The 20,782-nt window shown below is 37.4% G+C and overlaps 1 protein-coding gene across 4 annotated transcripts in view; it reads right to left on the reverse strand.

Moving 5' to 3' along the window:
- Positions 1-20,782, reverse strand: part of NAE1 (NEDD8 activating enzyme E1 subunit 1) — a 32,518-nt gene that overhangs the window by 3,348 nt on the left and 8,388 nt on the right. For 2 of the 4 annotated variants that reach the window (XM_043599421.1, XM_043599418.1), the window contains exons 2-17: positions 17,889-17,992; positions 17,489-17,549; positions 16,330-16,360; positions 15,563-15,634; positions 15,131-15,210; positions 14,443-14,552; positions 11,721-11,830; positions 10,576-10,638; positions 10,116-10,179; positions 8,774-8,865; positions 7,067-7,126; positions 6,851-6,984; positions 5,033-5,108; positions 4,685-4,724; positions 3,088-3,174; positions 2,486-2,578 (exon numbers count right to left, since the gene is read on the reverse strand). In XM_043599421.1, the coding sequence (XP_043455356.1) occupies positions 2,486-2,578; positions 3,088-3,174; positions 4,685-4,724; positions 5,033-5,108; positions 6,851-6,984; positions 7,067-7,126; positions 8,774-8,865; positions 10,116-10,179; positions 10,576-10,638; positions 11,721-11,830; positions 14,443-14,552; positions 15,131-15,210; positions 15,563-15,616 (1,063 nt within the window). In that variant the 5' untranslated portion in view covers positions 15,617-15,634; positions 16,330-16,360; positions 17,489-17,549; positions 17,889-17,992. The remainder of the gene's footprint in view (positions 1-2,485; positions 2,579-3,087; positions 3,175-4,684; positions 4,725-5,032; positions 5,109-6,850; positions 6,985-7,066; positions 7,127-8,773; positions 8,866-10,115; positions 10,180-10,575; positions 10,639-11,720; positions 11,831-14,442; positions 14,553-15,130; positions 15,211-15,562; positions 15,635-16,329; positions 16,361-17,488; positions 17,550-17,888; positions 17,993-20,782) is intronic. The other 2 variants (XM_043599420.1, XM_043599419.1) reach the window with 2 other exon arrangements.

Here is a 20,782-nt window from a genome sequence, read left to right on the forward strand (position 1 = left end):
TTAAATGACACTGAAGACATATAGCTATAATAATAAGTAACATTTATTGAATTAATAAATGCTGGACAGTGTTCTAAGTACCATTTATATTAATTGATTTAATCCTTACAACACGCCTATGAAATAGGTACTATCATTATCCCTGTTTATAGGTGAGAAAACTGAGGCACAGACAGATTAAGTTATTTGCCTGAGTTACTTAGCTCGTAAGTAGCAAAACTGGGATATGAGCCCAGGAAGTTCTTAATGATTAAACTGCAATGTTTCCAAACATTATTATTTCCAAGCTTTATTATTATTTCTTCTGGAAGGAAAAATATAATTGCTGTAATATTCAAGTGTTTTTAAAATATCAATATTTTGGGGGTGCCTGGATGACTTAGTCAGTTGAACGTTTTAACTTCGGCTCAGGTCATGATCTCATGGCTCATGGGTTCAAGCCCTGAGTTAGGCTCTGTGCTGGCAGCTAAGAGCCTGGAGCCTGCTTTGGATTCTGTCTCCATCTCTCTCTGCCCCTCCCCTGCTCACACTCTACTTCTCTCTCAAAAATAAACATTAAAAAAAATTTTAAATACCAGTATTTTTTGGCTCCTCTAGTTTAAAAACTATCAATACTCTTCCTCATGATAACACCAACCCTTTACTAAATACTTACAAGGTGCCACATAGTATTAAGTGATTTTCATACATTACCTATATAACCTTTACAAACTGGTAAATACTATTATCATTATTCCATAAATGAGAGAACTGAGATTTGGAGGGAATAGTGATTCACCCAAGGTCAAGAGACAGTAAGTGACAGAGCTTGGAAGCCTGTGCTTTATGTGGTAGCTAGTCTCCCAAGATGGCTCCCCAATGAACTCTCCTTGGTGCCCTCATGTAGTCCCATCCCACTGTTAATCTAAACTGGCCCTGTGAAGCCAACAGAACATGATGTAAGTGATGCCGTGTTCTAAGGCTTCTGAGGCTAACTCCTAAAATACCTTGTACTTTCCACCTGGATCTTTTGGAATGTTAACTTTGGGGAAGCAAGCCACCATGTAAACAGTCTACCCTAGGAATACTATGCTAAAAGGAAGCCCCAGTTAGCCATGGAGAGATACCTGACTAGCCCCCAAGCAGTTGCAACTATCCCAACTAAAGTGCCAGTCAATGAGTGAAAATGTCATCTTGGATGTCCAGCTCAGTGAAACCTTCAGAATGACTCCAGCCCCAGGCATCATGCAACTCCATGAGTTCCCCTCTCCCCAGTGAGAACTGCCTAACTGAGCCCAGCCAATCCACAAAATCACAAGATAATAATTTACTGTTTTAACTATGTTTGGGGATGATTTGTTATGCAATAAACCAAAAATACAAGCTAATCAAACAATACACATAAAGTAATACATATTCGGTGTTTATTCCTTTTCTTTCTTTTGGTAAGCTTGCTCATTAAGACTGTAACTCAGACATTTGGGGCAACAGATTTTATGATATTCCTAGAATGTGCTGCTATGCAGTAAACTGGCACAATTAAAATTTTCATCTTTTTGTTTGTTTTTAATTTTTATTTATTTTCAGAGAAAGCCTGTGAGCAAGCGCAGAGAAGGGGCAGAGAGAGGGAGAGAGAGAATCTCAAGCAGGCCCCGTGCTGTTAACTCAGGGCCCAACATGGGGCTCGATCTCAAGAACCTTGAGATCATGACCTGAGCCAAAATCAAGAGTCTAATGTTCAACTGACTGAGCCACCCAGGTGCCCTTATCATCTTTTTTCTTTGAAGTTTATTTATTTATTTACAGAGAGAGTGTACGTGGCCTTATCATCTGAAGGTGCCCTTATCATCTTTTTTCTTTAAAGTTTATTTATTTATTTACAGAGAGAGTGTATGTGGAGGAGGGACCACGGTGGGTGAGGGGGGTGGAGGGAGTGGCAAAGAGAGGGAGAAAGAGAGAACCCCAAGCAGGCTCTGCACTGTCAGCACGGACCCTGATGTGGGGCTCAAACCCACAAACCATGAGATCATGACCTAAGCCAAAGTCAGTCGCTTTACTGACTGAGCTACCCAGGCGCCCCTAAAATTATCATCTTAATAAAAATATTCTGGGCAACTGACGATCTTTGTGTTTATACCAATTCTCCAATTATTACATTTACAGACAAAATTCAAGTCATTAGCATACTTTTTATGGCTTTCTCATTCCACTAAATTAAACTCATTCTGAGTCTTAGAAGTAAACTATGGAAACTGACAGAAAAAAATAGTTTTATTCTATATGCACTCAACCAACATTCCCCTGTAATAGTTTAGAACCAAACACCATCTGCAAATACTTAAAAAACAAATGGTATTTCCTCACTGAGATGAACTAGGTGTAAATTGTTTATGATGTAAAATTCAAGCACCACTACTGTAAACACCCAAGAAACTTCAAGAATTAATTCAATTTAAGTATTTATTCAAAACTTTATTGTAGATGATAATGCGACTGCTATTCTTACCTGGATATCTACCATGTTGTTTATGAAATCTATCAATAGCCCGTAACATTAAGTATAATACTATCTCATTATCGGGATTGTCCATGCTAGAAACTGAAAGGAAAAAAAAAATTTCAGTATAGTGTGGATAATTCATTACATAAAAACAATGCAGAACTGCATTTACTATATGCTCAAGTTTCAGGATACAAGGCAATTCTATTACAAAATTTAAATATTTTGTGACAATAAAATAGAAAATGATAAATAACAGTAAAATAAAGGCAGATATGTTAAAATGAAACCCAATGGTCTTATGGACGATCAATTATAGTCACATAATCTCTATGAATGTAGTAACGTTCTGACTTTATGTCATCTTCGTATCACATAACTTATTCAGTAACCTAAACATGATTTTATGTACATATTAAGTTTCATAATTTGCAATTATAACTACTTAGAAGTAGGACTACTTCTTGGTTTATAGAATAAAATTTAGAGTATAATATTTATATTATCCTGTATATTATCACCATGTACTCACTATTATATACAAAATATTTATATCTCTAAAATTAATTAAAATTAATAACCTAGCATCAAAAGGTTATTACACTTACTTATTTCATCCTTGTTAATTGTATCCAAGCCATATTCTTCAGCTAAGGATCGACATCTTACCACTCGAAGAAATGCAGAATTGGTGCCTGAACACAGGGAAGACATTATGGAAGTAAACAGGTGAGACATTTGAATATTCCAAATCACAAGTCACTTTAAGAACAGGAAATTTTGTGCATACTCTTTACAGACATGGAAATGTGAAGAAATGTCTCTTCAGTTCTAATGGTTAGCAGAGAAGGCATTTAGAACACAAGTCATCTGAAATTCACATCCTTGGCACTACAACCAGCTCAGCACTGAGTAAGAAGGTGATGGCACCTCTCTGAGCTTGTTTTCATTTGTAAAACAGGGATAATATTACCTATGAAAGTTGTTCTGTGGATCAAATGTGCAAGTGTATGAAGTGCATACATAGCACAATGCCTGATAGGACTCAGTGAACAGTAGTGTTTACCATATTATGGATAAGTAGTCATAAAGGAGAGCATTATATATGTTGTGTTCTTGGCATATGTAAGACTTTCTAAAACAACAACAACTTTGTATTAGGGAAATTTTCAAACATACCCCTAAGTAGAGAAAACAGAATAAACTCTCAAATACCCAACACCCAGCTTCTAATCTGGGATCATATAATCTAGTAGAACAAACACAAATGCAAAAACAAGATGCAAGATTGGTGGTAGCAGAAAACATTAAAACTTGGCCTAAACAAGCACTATGGTAGAGCCATTAAAGGGAGAACATGGATAAATGTATTTTAAGGATGGAGACATACAGAATATAGATTTTTGCAGAAGCTTAGGGCAATAGCTACAGGGGAAAATCCTCAGCATGTAGAACAAATTTTATTATTCTTAAACAAATTCTTAAATAAAAGAAAATGCTTCGGGTCTCCTGAGGAGTTATCAAGAAGACCCCAGGAGCCGACCCACTCTGAAACTAGATGCCAAAATTCTTAATTCCATCACAGTCATTTAACACAGATCAAAGTAAGTATTTAAACCAATACTATCAATGTACATGTGACTCAAGACTTCACATCCAAAGTCTTCAGATAAAACTTTTCCAAATTATTTAATAGTAGTAAGCTGAAAATAATTCTGTATCAATGACAATTTTCAATTAATTGACCTTCATGTCTTTTTAGCACTGCCACACATAGATATACTCTATCTCTGACCCAGTTTTGTTTTGTTTTGTTTTTTTTAAGTTTATTTATTTTGAGAGAGACAGAGTGTGCACAAGTTGGGGAGGGGCAGAGAGAGAAGAGGAGAGAGAATCCCAAGCAGGCTCCGTGCTGTCAGCACAGAACCCAACGCAGGGCTAGATCTCATGAACCACAGTATCATGACCTGAGCCAAGATCAAGAGTTGGATGCTTAACCAACTGAGCCCCCCAGACACACCTGACCCAGTCTTAAAATACCTTCTCTATTATGAGAGAAAAAAAAAAAGCAGCTTACTCAGTAATTATTATCTATACCACTGAGACCATGGAAAATTTTAAATCTTAAACATTTAAAATTTCTGCAAACATTCTGTGGCACATTTTTATCAAGCAAAATGAGGAAATTAATTCAAGGGCACTTACAGAGTAATTTTAATTCTTTCTCTGAAATGGACTCTGGTGCCTGTAAAGGGATAAATGCAGGTTTCACTCCAGTGTAAAAAAGAAGATGAAGAGAGGTGCAGCACAAACCCAATCACTGTGAGATGGGGAGGCTTTCCCCAAGCTCTGGAAGAGAACTATAAAAACACCTTGTTTGCTTAGTGAAGGTCTTTCTCATTAGGCAGGTAAGTGAGTGATCCCTCTAAAGAAGCCCAGAACCAGTACCACACGCTCTATGTCTAAACTTTTTTAGCTCCCAACTTACACGATCAAGCCAAATGGAGCTGTACCATCCATCACAGGCACAGTGCGCTCAGTTCAGCAGCTTACCTGGCCGATAGACTGCAACAATTTGGCAACATGATTACCCACAGCAGCAGCATCTTTCTTTGCTTTTTCACGGTAACTGGAAAAGAACAATAAAAGGCTATTTTTAACAAATTTTAAAATTAGCAAAATTAAAATTTTTTTAATGTTTATTTATTTTTGAGAGAGAGACAGAGCACGAGCGGAGGAAGGGCAGAGAGAGAGGGAGACACAAAATGTGAAGCAGGCTCCAGGCTCTGAGCTGTCAGCACAGAGCCTGATGTGGGGCTGAAACTCACAAACTGTGAGATCATGACCTGAGCTTGTCAGAAGCTTAACCGACTGAGCCACCCAGATGCCCCTATAATTAGCAAAATTTAAATATCACCATGAAGTAAACAAAATCTCTTTCCTTTTCATGAAAAAATACTGGTCTGGTAACATACAGAATGTGAAAATGCCATGGAAACCCTACCAGCAAGAGCTGTTAGTGGCTGGAAATCTTCCCAGTGTTGGTGATGGACTCTTGCAATCTACTAATGACTGGGCTCCCTCTGTAATTAATAGCAACTTAAAAACTACCCTCCTAGAGGGATCCATGATCCATGCTTCTGAGAGGACCTGACAAAATACATTACTGAAGAACATGATTTATCTCCTTAAAGTCCAAGGAAAGTTAAATACTTCAAAATTGTCCATCTACAAATTCATCTAAAAACTTTAAGTCTATTTACATTTTCACCCTCTTGTAGATGATCGGATTGTACTATCTCCAGTGTGAAGTAATAGTTCTGTCTATCTTCAGTTGACTTTTCCCAAGTTTTAAGTAGTTGAACTTTTAGGCTAAGACAACAAAGATGTAGCAGATGTGAAGAGTGTAAGATGTCTAGAGAACAGAGATCTTCTGTGTGACATCATTTGGTTCTTGAGGAGCCCAAGTCAGCAGCCCTGGATTCATGAGCAACGTGCTAAACTACATAAGGGTAATATACAGTGAGACCCATACTTATGACAGTCTATCTGGGTTCAGGCTAGTGATACCTAGAGACCTGGTGTCTATCTAGTCACAAACTCTTTAAATTATGAAACATTATGATTAAAAATTAATCAAACTAAAGACTTTAAAGTTTTAAGTTACAGATAAAAGATCCTATAGCACCATGGTTAAAAGTATGGAGCTGAGTTGCATGGGTTCAAATCCTGGTTCTGCCATTTACCAGCTATCTGGCTCTGAATAAATTACCTCTTCTATGTTTCAGTTTCCACATCTATAAAACTGGGACAATAATAGTATCTCTCTCATGGGGTTGTTGTAAATATTACATTAGTTAATACACAGAACAGTTCATTGCAGAGTGAAGTGCTCAAATATTAGGTTTTTGTCACAAAATATAAAGAAAAAGTCTGCCCCCCAGAGAGTATATATGGGAACCATCTGTACTTTCTGCTCAGTTTTGCTATAAACCTAAAACTATTCTTTTTTTTTTTCCTTTTTTTTAAAATGTTTATTTTGGGGAGACAGAGATACAGAGTCGGGGAGGGGCAGAGAGACAGGGAGACACAGAATCCGAAGCAGGCTCCAGGCTCCAAACCATCAGCAAAGAGCCCGATGTGAGGCTCAAACTGAAGCCGGATGCTCAACCGACTGAGCCACCTAGGTGCCCCAACCTAAAACTATTCTAAAAATAGAATCTATTTTTAAAAATCTGCCCCCTAAGTTTTTAAGCTTATTTTTAGACAAATTACAGCAGACTTTCATTTGATTTCTGATAGAGTGGTAAAATATATTCATCTGTACTATAAACAGATTTTCTGTTACATAGTTTGAAAACAGTGACTTACACATTTTGCAGCTTTATATATTTGCTTGAATCTGCGATCATATCAGGAATTGTGCCTCGAACAGGTAAATTTCCTTGACCCTCTTTGGCCACAAATTCTTTTAAGGCGCGAGCTAAAATCCAAAATGATGGAGTCTAAAAGAAAAAAAATTAGCATTAAGCAGTATCTGAATTTGACTCAAAGGTTTAGACAGCACTATTTACTTTATGTTGTTACCTGTTTGGTGATATTTATGCAGCGATCATCATTAAATATATCTTCAATACTGCTTGGGATCTAACAAAGGAACATGATACATTTACTAAGAACATGCCCATCTGTATTTTCACTATTTCCCCAAACAAGTTCTTAGAATTTCCACATAGTAATCAAATACAAACTTCTGATGTGCTTATTAGACTTTTATTAAGAATCAATACCAGACGGGAGATTTGATGAGGAAAAAGAATGGAAGAAAGTCCCCTTCTGCCCACTGGTGTCAGCATTAAAGACTGACCATTCTCTTCCATCATGATTAGAGTAAAAAAGGAGCCAAAATAAACCTGTTTATATAGTTACATTTGAAGATATAACAAAGATTTCAGACATCACTACCAAGCTAGGTTTGTAGTGATGTCCTTCATGTGTTTCCATCTTGTCAAAGATTTGAAACCCTTACACTCTAAGTTAGTTATTATTAGAAGAGACAACAACTCTGACAAAAACTACATAGTAAATTAAGTACTCGTAATGCTGGCAAGATCATCATACATTAATGAAAACTACCGAAATTGTAGGCTTGGACTCTTACAGCTGTGTGGAAAAAAGAAATCTCTTACCAAAACCCTCCTAACTGGTCTGCTTCTGTTCTCCTTACAAGAGCCGGAATGATTTTTTAGAAACATAAATCAGGTCACTCCACTCCCCACTTAAAACACTTTGATGCCCCCCACCCGATCCTAGAACTCCTCATCCTTTTGTTCTACTCGAATTTTGTTAATAGCACCTGGTGCATTATCTGTTTGCTTAGTTCACTGTCCCCCAACTATAAGAACCTTGTTCTTTTTTTTTAACTGGAGTAAATTTTACATTCAGTGAAATGAATTTTAAATGTACAGTTTGATGCATGTCTTTTTAATCATCACCTCAATTAAGACACAGAAAATTTTCATCACCCTAGAAAACTGATTGACAAAGCACATATTTTTAATTACTGAGCAACACGATCTCATTGTCTCCGACAGCTAAGTGCTTTCCTAATATGAAAGGCAGCATTTTTTGCCGTTTTAAATTATAAGAAAATTCTATCTTAAAGTAACAGCTGTGTTATTCCAAATTTTCCAAAAACCTCACTGGCAAGACTTTAACAACAAAACAAAGGGCATATAAACTGAGTTATCTTACAAATAATGTTTTACAGTGTCATTAAGAACATCTTCCATTATATCCAAACAACTACTATCAAAAGCAAATGCAGGATAAGATTTAACTTTTGAGCAACCTATTTCGTACCAGCAAAATAACACCCTCGTTATAAAATTCCTACACCCAAACTGTTACTATTCACAAATCATGTACTTCAAATAATTTATATGAATCATTGTATCACTACTCTATGATGAAGCACTGATACCCATTTTAACAAGGATGATATAAAATCTTATTAAAGAAGATTCAATCGATATGATAGATTTTAATTTCTAATTATGAAACAGTTGTCTATGAAACAACTATTTCATATGAGGACTTCAGAAAACACCCTTCTTGTATGAATGCCTCAACAAAACTTTTTTTTTTTTTTTAAGTAGGCTTCATGCCCAGTGCGGAACCCAACGTGGAGCCCAAACTCACGACCCTGAGATCAAGACCTGAACTGAGATCAAGAGTCTGACGATCAACCAAATGAGCCACCCAGGCGCCCCTCCTCAGCAACACATTTAATACCTGAGTTGTATTTAGTGCTGTGTTCACATTTTTAATAGCTTCTTCAAAATTCTCTTCATCTTCCGGAGTCCCATTTTCATTCTTTAGAATTCCTAGAAAAATAGAAATTGGCTAGCAAAATAGCCCTTTTCTTCTCACCCCTTTTCTCTACCTAACATTATGGAAATAATTTCATCAGATCTTTCTTTTGAGACAGAAGGAGTGCGCTAGGGGAAGGGGCAGAGGGAGAGGCAATCTTTTTTGTTGTTGTTGTTTTTTAATGTTTTTAATTTGCATCCAAGTTAGTGAGCATATAGTGCAATAATGATTTCAGCAGTAGATTCCTTAATGCCCCTTACCCATTTAGCTCATCCCCCCTCCCACAACCCCTCCAGTAACCCTCTGTTTGTTCTCCATATTTAAGAGTTTCTTATGTTTTGTCCCCCTCCCTGTTTTTATATTATTTTTGCTTCCCTTCCCCTATGTTCATCTGTTTTGTATCTTAAAGTCCTCATATGAGTGAAGTCATATGATATTTGTCTTTCTCTAATTTCACTTGGCATAATACTCTCTAGTTCCATCCAGGTAGTTGCAAATGGCAAGATTTCATCCTTTTCGATTGCTCAGTAATACTCCATTGTATTATATACCCCACCTTTATTCATTCATCTGTCGATGGACATTTGGGCTCTTTCCATACTTTGGCTATTGTGGATAGTGCTGCTACAAATGTTGCAGTGCATGTGCCCCTTCGAAACAGCACACTTGTATCCCTTGGATAAATACTAGTAGTGCAATTGCTGGGTCGTAGGGTAGTTCTATTTTTAAACAGGGAGAGGCAATCTTAAGCAGGCTCCACGCCCAGCACAGAGCCCAGCTGGGGGCTCTATCCCAGACCCGGGGATCGTGACGTGAACCAAAATCAAGAGTCGGATGCTCAGCCGACTGAGCTACCCAGGCACTCCAAACCTTATCAGATCTTAAAAGAAGGATTGGATATTGAAACTTAAGAACAAACAGGCTTATTGTTACTCAAATTATTTTTAGTAATATTAGTAGCTAACCTTTATTTTTTACTCTGTATCAGACATGGTTAAACGTACTTCAGATTTTACTGTATGAATGAATCCTCACAACAACTCTATGAGCAGTCCCCAATTCCTCCTCTACTGATGAGGAAACTATCATTAGTCATTTTAAAAACTATACAAGGAGTGGCTCCAAACCTCCTCTGAGGAAAAATAAAATAAAAACTCATGATGCCATCAGTCTGACAAAGCTGCTGACAGAAATCCAATAAACAACTTCAAGCAATTTGTTTTTCAAACTTTATACAACATTCAGTTATATCCCATCATATTACCTTGTCTAATCAAATCTCTGAAGTCTTCTTTTTCCTTATACGTTTTAGGTATTCGTCCATTTGTCTAAATTGGTTAAAAATTTTAAATTCTAGTTATAAAAAACCAAAACACGGAAATTGAGAGTCCAAACTTCTCCCCATTCTCCCATCCACATGAGATTTCATCAGCAAATACATACCTCAGTGAAATCAGAGGCTGACTTGAAAGAAAACAAAAACTGCGAGCCATTTTTCTACATTCCCCACTGCCAGTTTCAGAATGACATTTATTGATATTTGATTTCACTAGTAAAAGTATCAGTATCAAAAGAGGAACTGCCAGATTTAAACAGAAAAGCACCCACCTGCCCAATTACCACATAAGGAAAAAAGTTAATCTCCTACTCTCCTTCACTGAAATCCTTTATAATAAATTGAAAATACAGTCACATATGGAATTTGTTTTTAAAAAAAGACATACTTCACTATACCACTGTGCTAAATATTTAGCTACGATCACAATCCATGGAGTATGGCTGTGGTCCTAAAAATGAAAGAAATATCGAAGAAAATGTCAGTATTAGTTAACATTAATTTACAGTTATTCTTCATTAAACCATCTCATTTTCAACAAATTCAATAATATATATGATCATCTTCCAGTATATGTAGTATAATGAATGAAGGAAAATGAACTGGGTTAATGAAATTGCTTTCTAAGCTTTTTTATAAGCAGTGTCCAATTTAATCCTGAACTGGCAGGCTTGTACAATGATTAAGTTTTTCTAAGTTTATTTATTTTTGAGAAAGACAGAGTGTGAGTAGGGGAGAGGCAAAGAGAAAGGGAGACACAGAATCCGAAGCAGGCTCCGGGTTCCAGGCTGACAGCACAGACCCTGACACGGGGCTCAAACTCACAAACCGTGAGATCATGACCTGAAGCGAAGTCAGATGCTTAACCGATTGAACCACCCAGGCGCCCCAGGTTTGTACTATGTGGGTCCCCATTTTCCCATCAAGAAAACAGTCTCAGCGACTGCCACCCAAAAAGAAAACTCAAATCTCTTGATTTCAGAAACCAATCCTAGACTTAGAAAACTGTCTCTTGTGATGAAACAAATAACCAAATACCCACATTTTAATTAATACATGGGTAGGAAAAAACACATACTCCTTTAATTATATAGTCTGTTATAAATATCATTATTTCCATAATGAAATATGGAGTTGCCTTGGTAACTCTTCAAACATTAAGTTTCAAAAGCAATCAATTTCAACAAACACCCACCCCAAATTCATACTGTTTTAAAAAGTACATCTAATTGTTTAGAAACGGGCCATGAAGAGGTCTGCTGGGATATGTTAATGTCTAATTTCTTGACCTGGGTGTTGATTACACAGATGTAGTCAGCTAATGAACTTCTCTTCAATAAAAAAGCTTTTTAAATTTTGGTCAAAAACAAATTTATTTCAAAACAATTAAGTACAATGTTGTTACTACATAATCTGGATGACATGAATATGGATGTTTATAGTATTTTCTCACTTTGGTGTAATTCAAAAACCTTAGGTTAAAAAAAAAACTTTTAATCTATCTATAAATTGAAGGTTATATATACTACCAACCTTTTTTTCCATATGATCCAAATCATATGACTGAAAATGTTCTCTCAGTTCAGGAAATGGTTTATCCAGTCGTAGATCCTCTAATGCATTATCTGGATGAGATTCTATTACTGTGAAACAAATAATCCCAAAAGATAAACTTCTTTAGTGATACTTCTGGAATACACTACATTATACAAACTTAAGAAATCTAGTTTCTAAATGGGCATAGGGCCTACAGGTTTTTTTCTGTTCATTTTTTTTTTAACCAAGAAACTGATTTTATTTATTTATTTATTTATTTATTTATTTATTTATTTATTTATTTTTATTTTATTTTTAATCTTTATTTATTTTTGAGAGAGAGAGAGAGACAGAGTGCGAGCAGAGGAAGAACAGAGAGAGGGAGACACAGAATCCGAAGCAGGCTGCACAGAGCCCGATGCGGGGCTCGAACCCACAAACTGTGAGATCATGACCTGAGCTGAAGTCAGATGCCCAACTGACTGAGACACCCAGGCGCCCCATGATTTTATTTATTTTTTTAAGTAAGTTCCACACCCAACGTGGGGCTCATATTCACAACCCCGAGATCAAGAGTTGCATGCTCCACCAACTGAGCCAGCCAGGTGCCCCTTTCCTGTTCATTATTGAGATAAATTTACATACAGATATATATTCATATTTTACTAAATGCACAAATCATAAGTTGACTATAGTTTTAATAAAAGTAAAATAGAACCGAATTATCTTGTCATTATAATTTTAAAAAAAAAAATTTTTTTTTTCAACGTTTATTTATTTTTGGGACAGAGAGAGACAGAGCATGAACGGGGAGGGGCAGAGAGAGAGGGAGACACAGAATCGGAAACAGGCTCCAGGCTCCGAGCCATCAGCCCAGAGCCTGACGCGGGGCTCGAACTCACGGACTGTGAAATCGTGACCTGGCTGAAGTCGGACGCTTAACCGACTGCGCCACCCAGGCGCCCCTCTTGTCATTATAATTGAAAAAGATCAAAATTGATAAAATGTGTGTTCAGATAGCATTTAACAATCCACCCTTCCCTTCCCGTGGCCTTCAATAAACATCATCACCATCTTCTTAGACCTCTTCTCTAGAAAGCTGATGGTTATCAATGACTTTTTTTTTTAAGACTTTAGTTTTAAGTAATCTCCACACCCAAAGTGGGGCTCAAACTTACAACCCCAAGATCAAGAGTCGCATGCTCTTCTGACTGAGCCAGCCTCTATCCTTGACTTCTTTCTTCCTTGGCCCAACATCAGTCACACCACATGTCCTGGTATCACTTCATACACAGTTCCCCACATGAGGGGAGTACAGGAACATGTAATTTCAGTGAGTGGTTAGGGCTAGGCCTAGTTCTGTTACTTGCTAGCTGTGTGACCTTGGGCAAATAACTTAATCTCTCTGTGCCTCAGCATCCTCATCTGCAAAAAGCAGATGTGTAATAGTATCTACCTTATAAGAATTTTAGAAAGATTATATGAAATAATCCACATTAAGGCAGGCACACAGCTAGCAATATTAACCCTCATTACTATCTACCTCCTCTTCCCTATCCTTATAATATCTGCCTTAAGGCAGGGGCTCAGGGGGCCCCAGGGTGGCTCAGTTGGATAAGCTTCTGACTTCAGCTCAGATCATGATCTCACACTCCGTGGGTTGGAGCCCCGCATCGGGCTCTGTGCTGACAGCTCAGAGCCTGGAACCTGCTTCCGACTCTGTGTCTCCCTCTCTCTCTGCCCCTCCCCCACTCACGCTCTGTCTCTGTTTCTCAAAAATGAACAAATGTTAAAAAAAAAAAAAAGCCCCACAGGGGCTTAGTCTCTGTCTCTCTCAACCAGCTACACCACCAGAAATTTCCTAACAGCAACACTTGCCTCTAATTTTCACCTCTTCAAATACATTCATTTTCTACCCCACTTTAGGGTGACACATTTGAAATAAATTTTTCACCCTGTCACTCTCCCACTTACAACTCTTAAAGAGCCTACCACCACCTTCCAGAAGTTTATCCCACAAGCCACTCCCAAACTACCAAGCAGATACTACTCCCCAGTGATACTACCAACACCAATGGCTATCAACTGCTGTAGCAGAGTACCTGTCTCAGAGCAATGCAGAATACTGAATGAAAACTGTCCAATAATTTAAGATCAAACAGTTGTAAGTAAAGGGCTAATATCATTCTTGAGCTCATGCCAACCTGCCTATGAATGACCTCAATCTCCTAAAGCACTGTTTCCTTGGAACAATAAGGTAAATGCTTTGCTTATTATGTAGAACCGTCCCTGAACTGGGGGAGCCTATTGTCAATATGAGAATGGAAGGAAAGATTGGAGAAAAAGTGGTATGACATCTATCTATGTGTCACTGTGGCCCACACACCATGGCTCTCACCTATAGCAGCCCTATGTGCCCTATGCGGGTTAGGAGGCAAAAAAAAAAAAAAAGCAAAAGCTAGGGACTTGCATAGCTGCTGGGCCTCCTGATAAGATGAAAAAGCTGTATCTGTTTTATTTCCTGCTTTGCATCCTTCTATAGTGCTAAGGAAATATTAGATTAACGTCTGTTGATTTTGATTGCCACTCTGAACCTGTAACCATAGTCGTGCTGTTACAAATTTACTTTGTAATTTAAAACGGACTTCCTAAATTGTCAAGTTTCTAAAACTGTAGCTAAAGCAACCAATGGCAAGCACCATATGTGCAACAGTTTTACCTGGATGTTCTTTTATAATGATCCTCATATAACCAACTAGTCCATATGTCCTACAGATCAAAAGAGGGATTTGGGAATTCCAGAGGACATCTGCTAAACGTAGTAATGTACTGTAAAAGGAAAGCACAATAAGTAAGACCATAAGCAAATGGATGTATGCCAAACATGAAAGCACATTAAAATAAAGGAATTTTCTTACTAATTAATGCAAAGATAGATCTATTACATTTACATATGCAGTCATGGATACACTGAAAAACAAGCAATTCCAGAAGGTTGCAGTCTCACAGAAAGTGTATCTTTTGGACTAGAGGGATATGAAAGCCTCTTTTTTGTATTAGGGACAATGTTCTTGAAAGACACTTCCTGACATTTCCATAACAAAGAGGAAAATATGTATTTAAAACTCTAGTATACATCAAGCACACTATAATTCTAACTAGGTTTTTTTCACTAAAAAAATAACCAAGGTTTAATTTAACTGCTCTAAATATGTATTAAGAAAAGTTTCACATCTCAGTACTTTTCTCTTTCCTATCTTTTCGATGTTGGAGATTTATAAGTACTTCCAATTAAAGGTTGCTTTGGAGTTTAAGAATTTTAAAAACTATAGACTCTGCAGAGAAAACAAAAACTATTCAAATCTAATAAGAGACTAAAATAAAAACAAATTATCATAAAAATTTACCTTTCAGGAAGCTGAGTTGCAACCACAATGGTAAACCTACAGAAAAATGAAGGATCATTGTCTAGAAGGTTTTCTGGACTCTAAATAGGACACAGGAAAAGAATTCAACAATTTCACAATCACATTAAACATGTCAGAAACAGTTAAGGTATTTAAGAACAAATGAGGCAACATGCTAGACTCCAATTTTAAGTAATTCAACTCTCAATTAAACATAAATATACAAAAGGTTCAAAATTCTAAATTCTGTGGTGCCTGGCTGGCTCAGTCAGAAGAGCATGTGACTCTTGATCTCAGGGTCAGAAGTTCGAGGCCCACGCTGGTTGTAGAGATTATTAAAATAAATAAACTCAAAATTCTAAGTTCTTAGGGCTTTGAATTATTAAAAAGTTACATTTCTACACAGAGATAATAATGTGTATACATATATACCTCTTCCACAAAACTCCCAGAGACGTCGTTATTTAATTCTTGTAAGAATTCCATGGCAGCTTGAGCTCGGTTCTTTTTAAAAACAAAGCATTTGACTTGAATTAGAAAAAATTTGGTTAAAATGTAACCCCTCAATTTACAGATCAAGCAAACATACTATAAAACTACCCAAATTTCATGCATAGATATGACAGTTCTGCTTTTCATAGTATTTAAACTGAGGCCAAACCAGAGTATTATTTAAATGACTAAATTATTTGCACCCTACTTTTCTGATTAGGCAAATGACCAGAAAACCTTGGGTAGCAGGCAGAGATATTCTGGACCAAGTCTAGGTTCACTCTAAGCTCCTACATTTACAATCCTATATAAGAGAAAACAATCAAAGAAACAGTCATTTCCATTGAGAATACTGTACTAAGTTGACTATTATACCTTTTAAGATTTTTAATATGGAATACACAAAAATAAAAGATATGCTAACTTTTACTTAAAAATTTTGTTAAATAGACTATTCCATCCTCTAAACATTAACATCACTCAAGGTTTAGCTTTAATACAAGTTACATCATAAAAACAGTACTTTTAAGTTCTTAAACTACCAAGCATATAAAGAGTTGCAAGATATTAAAAAAAAGAGCTAATTTAACTTTTTTCTCAGAGAAATAATAAGCTCTTTCAAAGTCAAAGCTTTTCAAGCAATCAAAACATAGTGGCATCATGAGATGCTTAACACAACTATAGTCTGTAATAAATTGATGTTTTACCTTGCCGATGCTGCTCCTTTGAAGGAAAAAACTAAAATAGAATTAAAAAAAATTAAGGGCTTCTTTGACTCTAAAGGAAAGGTTATATTTCATTCATACTATGAAACAAACTATATTTTGATTACAGGTTATAACAACCTTGCTGGAGAAAGATAACGAGATGAAACTTCTAATCAAAGACCAGGCTAACATATCAATGTTTCCAAAGTGTGTACCACAGCATACGAATTTCATAAGATGCTATGAGAGAAAAAAAGTTCCCTGGTTTTACAAAGTTTAGGAAACACAATATGTTCTATTTCCCTCTTGGAAATTCATAATATATAATACACATGACATTAAAGTCTTATAGAAATGCTTAACTTCATTTGGCCCATTTCCCAAACTTATTGGACCATGAAATACTTTTACCCATTTAGCACCTATTAACATCCCCCAGAGCCAGTGTTCCACCGACCACACGGGAAATGCTATATTGAACTGCTTGTTTTTGTAGGTAACTCTAATTGACTTATTCAAGCTTCTTCCCACACATACCCTTTTCATGTGTCAAGGTCCAGATCTGAGGCTGGGTACCATTTTGTAGCACAAAATTAGTGGCTCCATAAAAAAAGAAATCTTATTCTTATCACACACTGCTCTAACCAACCAAGTAAGCAAAGATAATGGGACTTTTTCTTTAGAGATACAAATAAAAGGATGCTGTTGTGGATATACTATAGCCCAATATCAAAGTTCAATATGAACTAAATTCTGACTTTCCTTGAGTGTATTCATTGTTGTCACATCCTAACAAATATAATGAGAGATTCCAGCCTCCAAGTCCCTGAAAAGAGCTTGAAATTCAAATCTGGGAATGCTTTGGAAGCTAAATTACGATCATCTTTTAAAAAATGATACACAGGCCATCTTTAAAATAGCACTTTTATAGAGACAGTGGAGTGTACAGAGAGATATACCTGAACTAAGCTCAGAAGAAATACAAATAAAAGGTAGTTTTTATTATTCTTATAATCCAAAAAATACAATTTAATTATAAAAAAATTATATATATATACACACATATATATGTGTATATATACACACATATATGTGTATATATATATAAATAATAAACACCTTCCCTAACAGGCATGTGTTTGAAAAGAATAGAACATACTTATTTCCAGCATCTTCTCCGCTGACCTGATTTCCATCAATAATTGTAAATGAACCAATACCTGGAAGACAAAACAGAGTCAGTCAAGAAAACATATTTCTAGGGGCGCCTGGGTGGCGCAGTCGGTTAAGCGTCCGACTTCAGCCAGGTCACGATCTCGCGGTCTGGGAGTTCGAGCCCCGCGTCGGGCTCTGGGCTGATGGCTCAGAGCCTGGAGCCTGTTTCCGATTCTGTGTCTCCCTCTCTCTCTGCCCCTCCCCCGTTCATGCTCTGTCTCTCTCTGTCCCAAAAATAAATAAACGTTGAAAAAAAAAATTAAAAAAAAAAAAAAAAAGAAAAGAAAACATATTTCTAGTTCAAAACCATAAGGGGTAAATTTACAACCACAAAACTACCTTACCTGGTAGTACCAAGTTTTTTAGAATTTCAGTTCCTGTGGCTGTTGCATTTATTAGGCAAACGTGAGCAGATTCTAAAGCCTCTTGCCCATGATCACCCCACAACCTATAAAACAAGACACAAATTCAACATTTTTCAAACTTTCAAACAAATGCAACTTTCTTAATTGGATGCTGACCTGTGATCTTCAAAGTGTTCTTGCATAGAATGGCTGCTGTGATGACCACAGCAAACATGTGAGACAGGAACAGCAGCAGGTGTTATGGGGATTATATAGCTAAGTAACCTGAGACTCAGACAGGTTGATGCCTGGCATGCATGATTACAAGGAGGTCAAATCAGTACTAAAAACCTTGCCTTCCAGCTCCTTGTCCACTACCCTTTTCAAGTCAGATAACTTACAGAACAGAGTCTTTAGATATATTCACTAACATTATAGAAGTACCTTAAAACCTATTCTGTTCTCTATTTCATTTCTCCTTAAATTATATAGACTAGTATATTTAAGACCTTGACATAGAATTTACCACTGTGACATCTGCAAGAGAAAAGGTTTACCAAGAAAACTGAATTATTGTCATCTGAAAGGCCTCACATTGACTTCTACAGGAGTGCTTTAAAATATAATACCAGGGACACCTGGGTGGCTTAGTCGGTTGCGTGTCCGACTCTTGATTTCAGCTCAGGTCATGGGATCGAGCCTCGCATGGGGCTCCATGCTGGGTGTGGAGCCTGCTTGAGATCCTCAAGCCCCACCCCCACTCTCTCTCCTGCCCTTTTCCCCTGCTCGCTCTCTCTAAAAAAATAAAATAAAAAAATATAATACCCAATGCTCACTTTAGTAGCATGATTAATAAATGCATAAAATGCATACATTAACAAACATAAAGATATAATAAGAATTAGACAGATATATTTTATAACCTGATTCACAATGGCATATCATTAACGGGGCAAGGTACATGATCACACACGCACCATGGCATCTGGGCCAACCTGGTTACCTTCACCCAGAAAGCCCATTATCTTTTCTTGTCAGTATGGAAAGTATAGGGGGAGCCCAAACCATTAGAAAAATGCTACAGTGTGGAGGACTGATAGGCTTTAATGGGCTTTCCCTGTCACCTAATCTAAAGCAGATTCCCTGTTATTGTGTAGCCAGTATGTCCTCCAGAGCATATCACAACTGTTTTTTATTTGCTGAACATCCATCTTTCTATTCCACTCTAAGCTCCATGAGGGCCCAGATGACTCCCTATATGCACTGCTGGAGACCCAATGCCTGGCACACTGCCTTGCCCAGGGTAAGTGATCACTGAACAGCTGTCAAATGAAAGGAGGAATAGCACAGAAGAACCAGACAGACTGGAAACATCTGGTTTGTTTGTTTGTTTTTCCTATGAAAGTAGGGCACACAGAAGACACCTGACATATTTGGTTGATGTCTACTTGGGCAGTCAGACAGTGAGCCTAAGAGAATGCTCATGCATCTCTAGGTAACATGTTTCAAGAAAGAGGCCACACAAGAAATCAATCCTCTTTGCTCCCTTGCTGGCTTAGCTATGGAACACAAGGCCTTGTTGATTGTTGCCCAGCTGCACTTTGCTTCTAGCTGCCTCACTCTGACATTTTAAAACCAATAGCCAAGTCTCATCATGAAAAGTAAAATTTGGTCCTTAACTGGACTGGACTCAGCAAAAACTCTCTTTTGTTAAAGTTTCTTAGTAACCTAAAATACCTTCTCAGCTCTATCTTGTGTGGTTATAACTGAACATTCAAAACACAAGCAATGTTAGGGTGCATGGGTGGCTCAGTCAGTTAAGCATCCGACTTCAGCTCAGGTCATGATCTCACGGTTCATGGGTTCGAGCCCCATGTTGGGCTCTGTGCTGAGAGCTCAGAGCCTGGAGCCTGCTTTGGATTCTGTGTCTCCCTGTCTTTCTGCCCCTCTCCTGCTCACATTCTCACTCTGCCTCTTTCTCAAAAATAAACATTAAAAAATTAAAAAAAAAACAACAACAAAACACAAGCAATGCTAAAAATTTATAAGAGAACACAAGCTGGTTATAAGGGCTCTGCCACCTTGCTACCTTTCCCAGAAGCTTGGGAACAGAGTGATGTGAATGAGTACAGGCTCTGAAAAAGCCAGAAGGGCCTGTTTGTTTGTTTGAATTTTTTATTTTTTTTTAATGTTTATTTATTTTTGAGAGAGAAATAGAAAGAGAGAGCCAGGTAGGGGCAGATAGAGAGGGAGACAGAATCTGAAGCAGGTTCCAGGCTCTGTCTGAGCTGTCAGCACAGAGCCTGATGCAGGGCTCAAACCCACAAGCCGTGAGGTCATGACCTGAGCTGAAGTTGAATGCTTAACCGACTGAGCCACCCAGGTGCCCCTAAATTTTTTTTAATGTTTATTTATTTTTGAGAGAGAGACAGAATCTGAAGTAGGCTCCAGGCTCTGAGCTGTTAACACAGAGCTGGACGCGGGGCTCAAACTCACATACCCAAGATCATGATCTGAGCCAAAGTCAAACACTTAACCAATTGAGCCACCCAGGAGCTCCAGAGGGGCCTATGTTTAATTTACATCCTAGCTCAAATATATGGAAGACTTCAGACAAGTTATCTAACTTCTCCAAGACTGTTTCTCCATCTATAAAGCCAAGAGAATGTCTGCCTTCAAAGCTGCTCTCAGAATTAAGTGACTAAAGCCTCTTAATACAGCAGTAGACTGGAGGTACAAATGGGAGTTCAAGGGGACATAAGAACATACTGTAACTTCTCCCAGCCTGGGGGCTCCAAAAGAGGATGGGGACCAAGCATTGGTGTTACTTCCACTGCCTTAACATACAGAAAATGCTCAATAAATAAGGAATGGGGAATGTAAGGAGAAAAAGC

The sequence above is a fragment of the Prionailurus bengalensis genome, chromosome E2 (assembly GCF_016509475.1).
Source record: "Prionailurus bengalensis isolate Pbe53 chromosome E2, Fcat_Pben_1.1_paternal_pri, whole genome shotgun sequence".
NCBI lineage: Eukaryota > Metazoa > Chordata > Mammalia > Carnivora > Felidae > Prionailurus > Prionailurus bengalensis.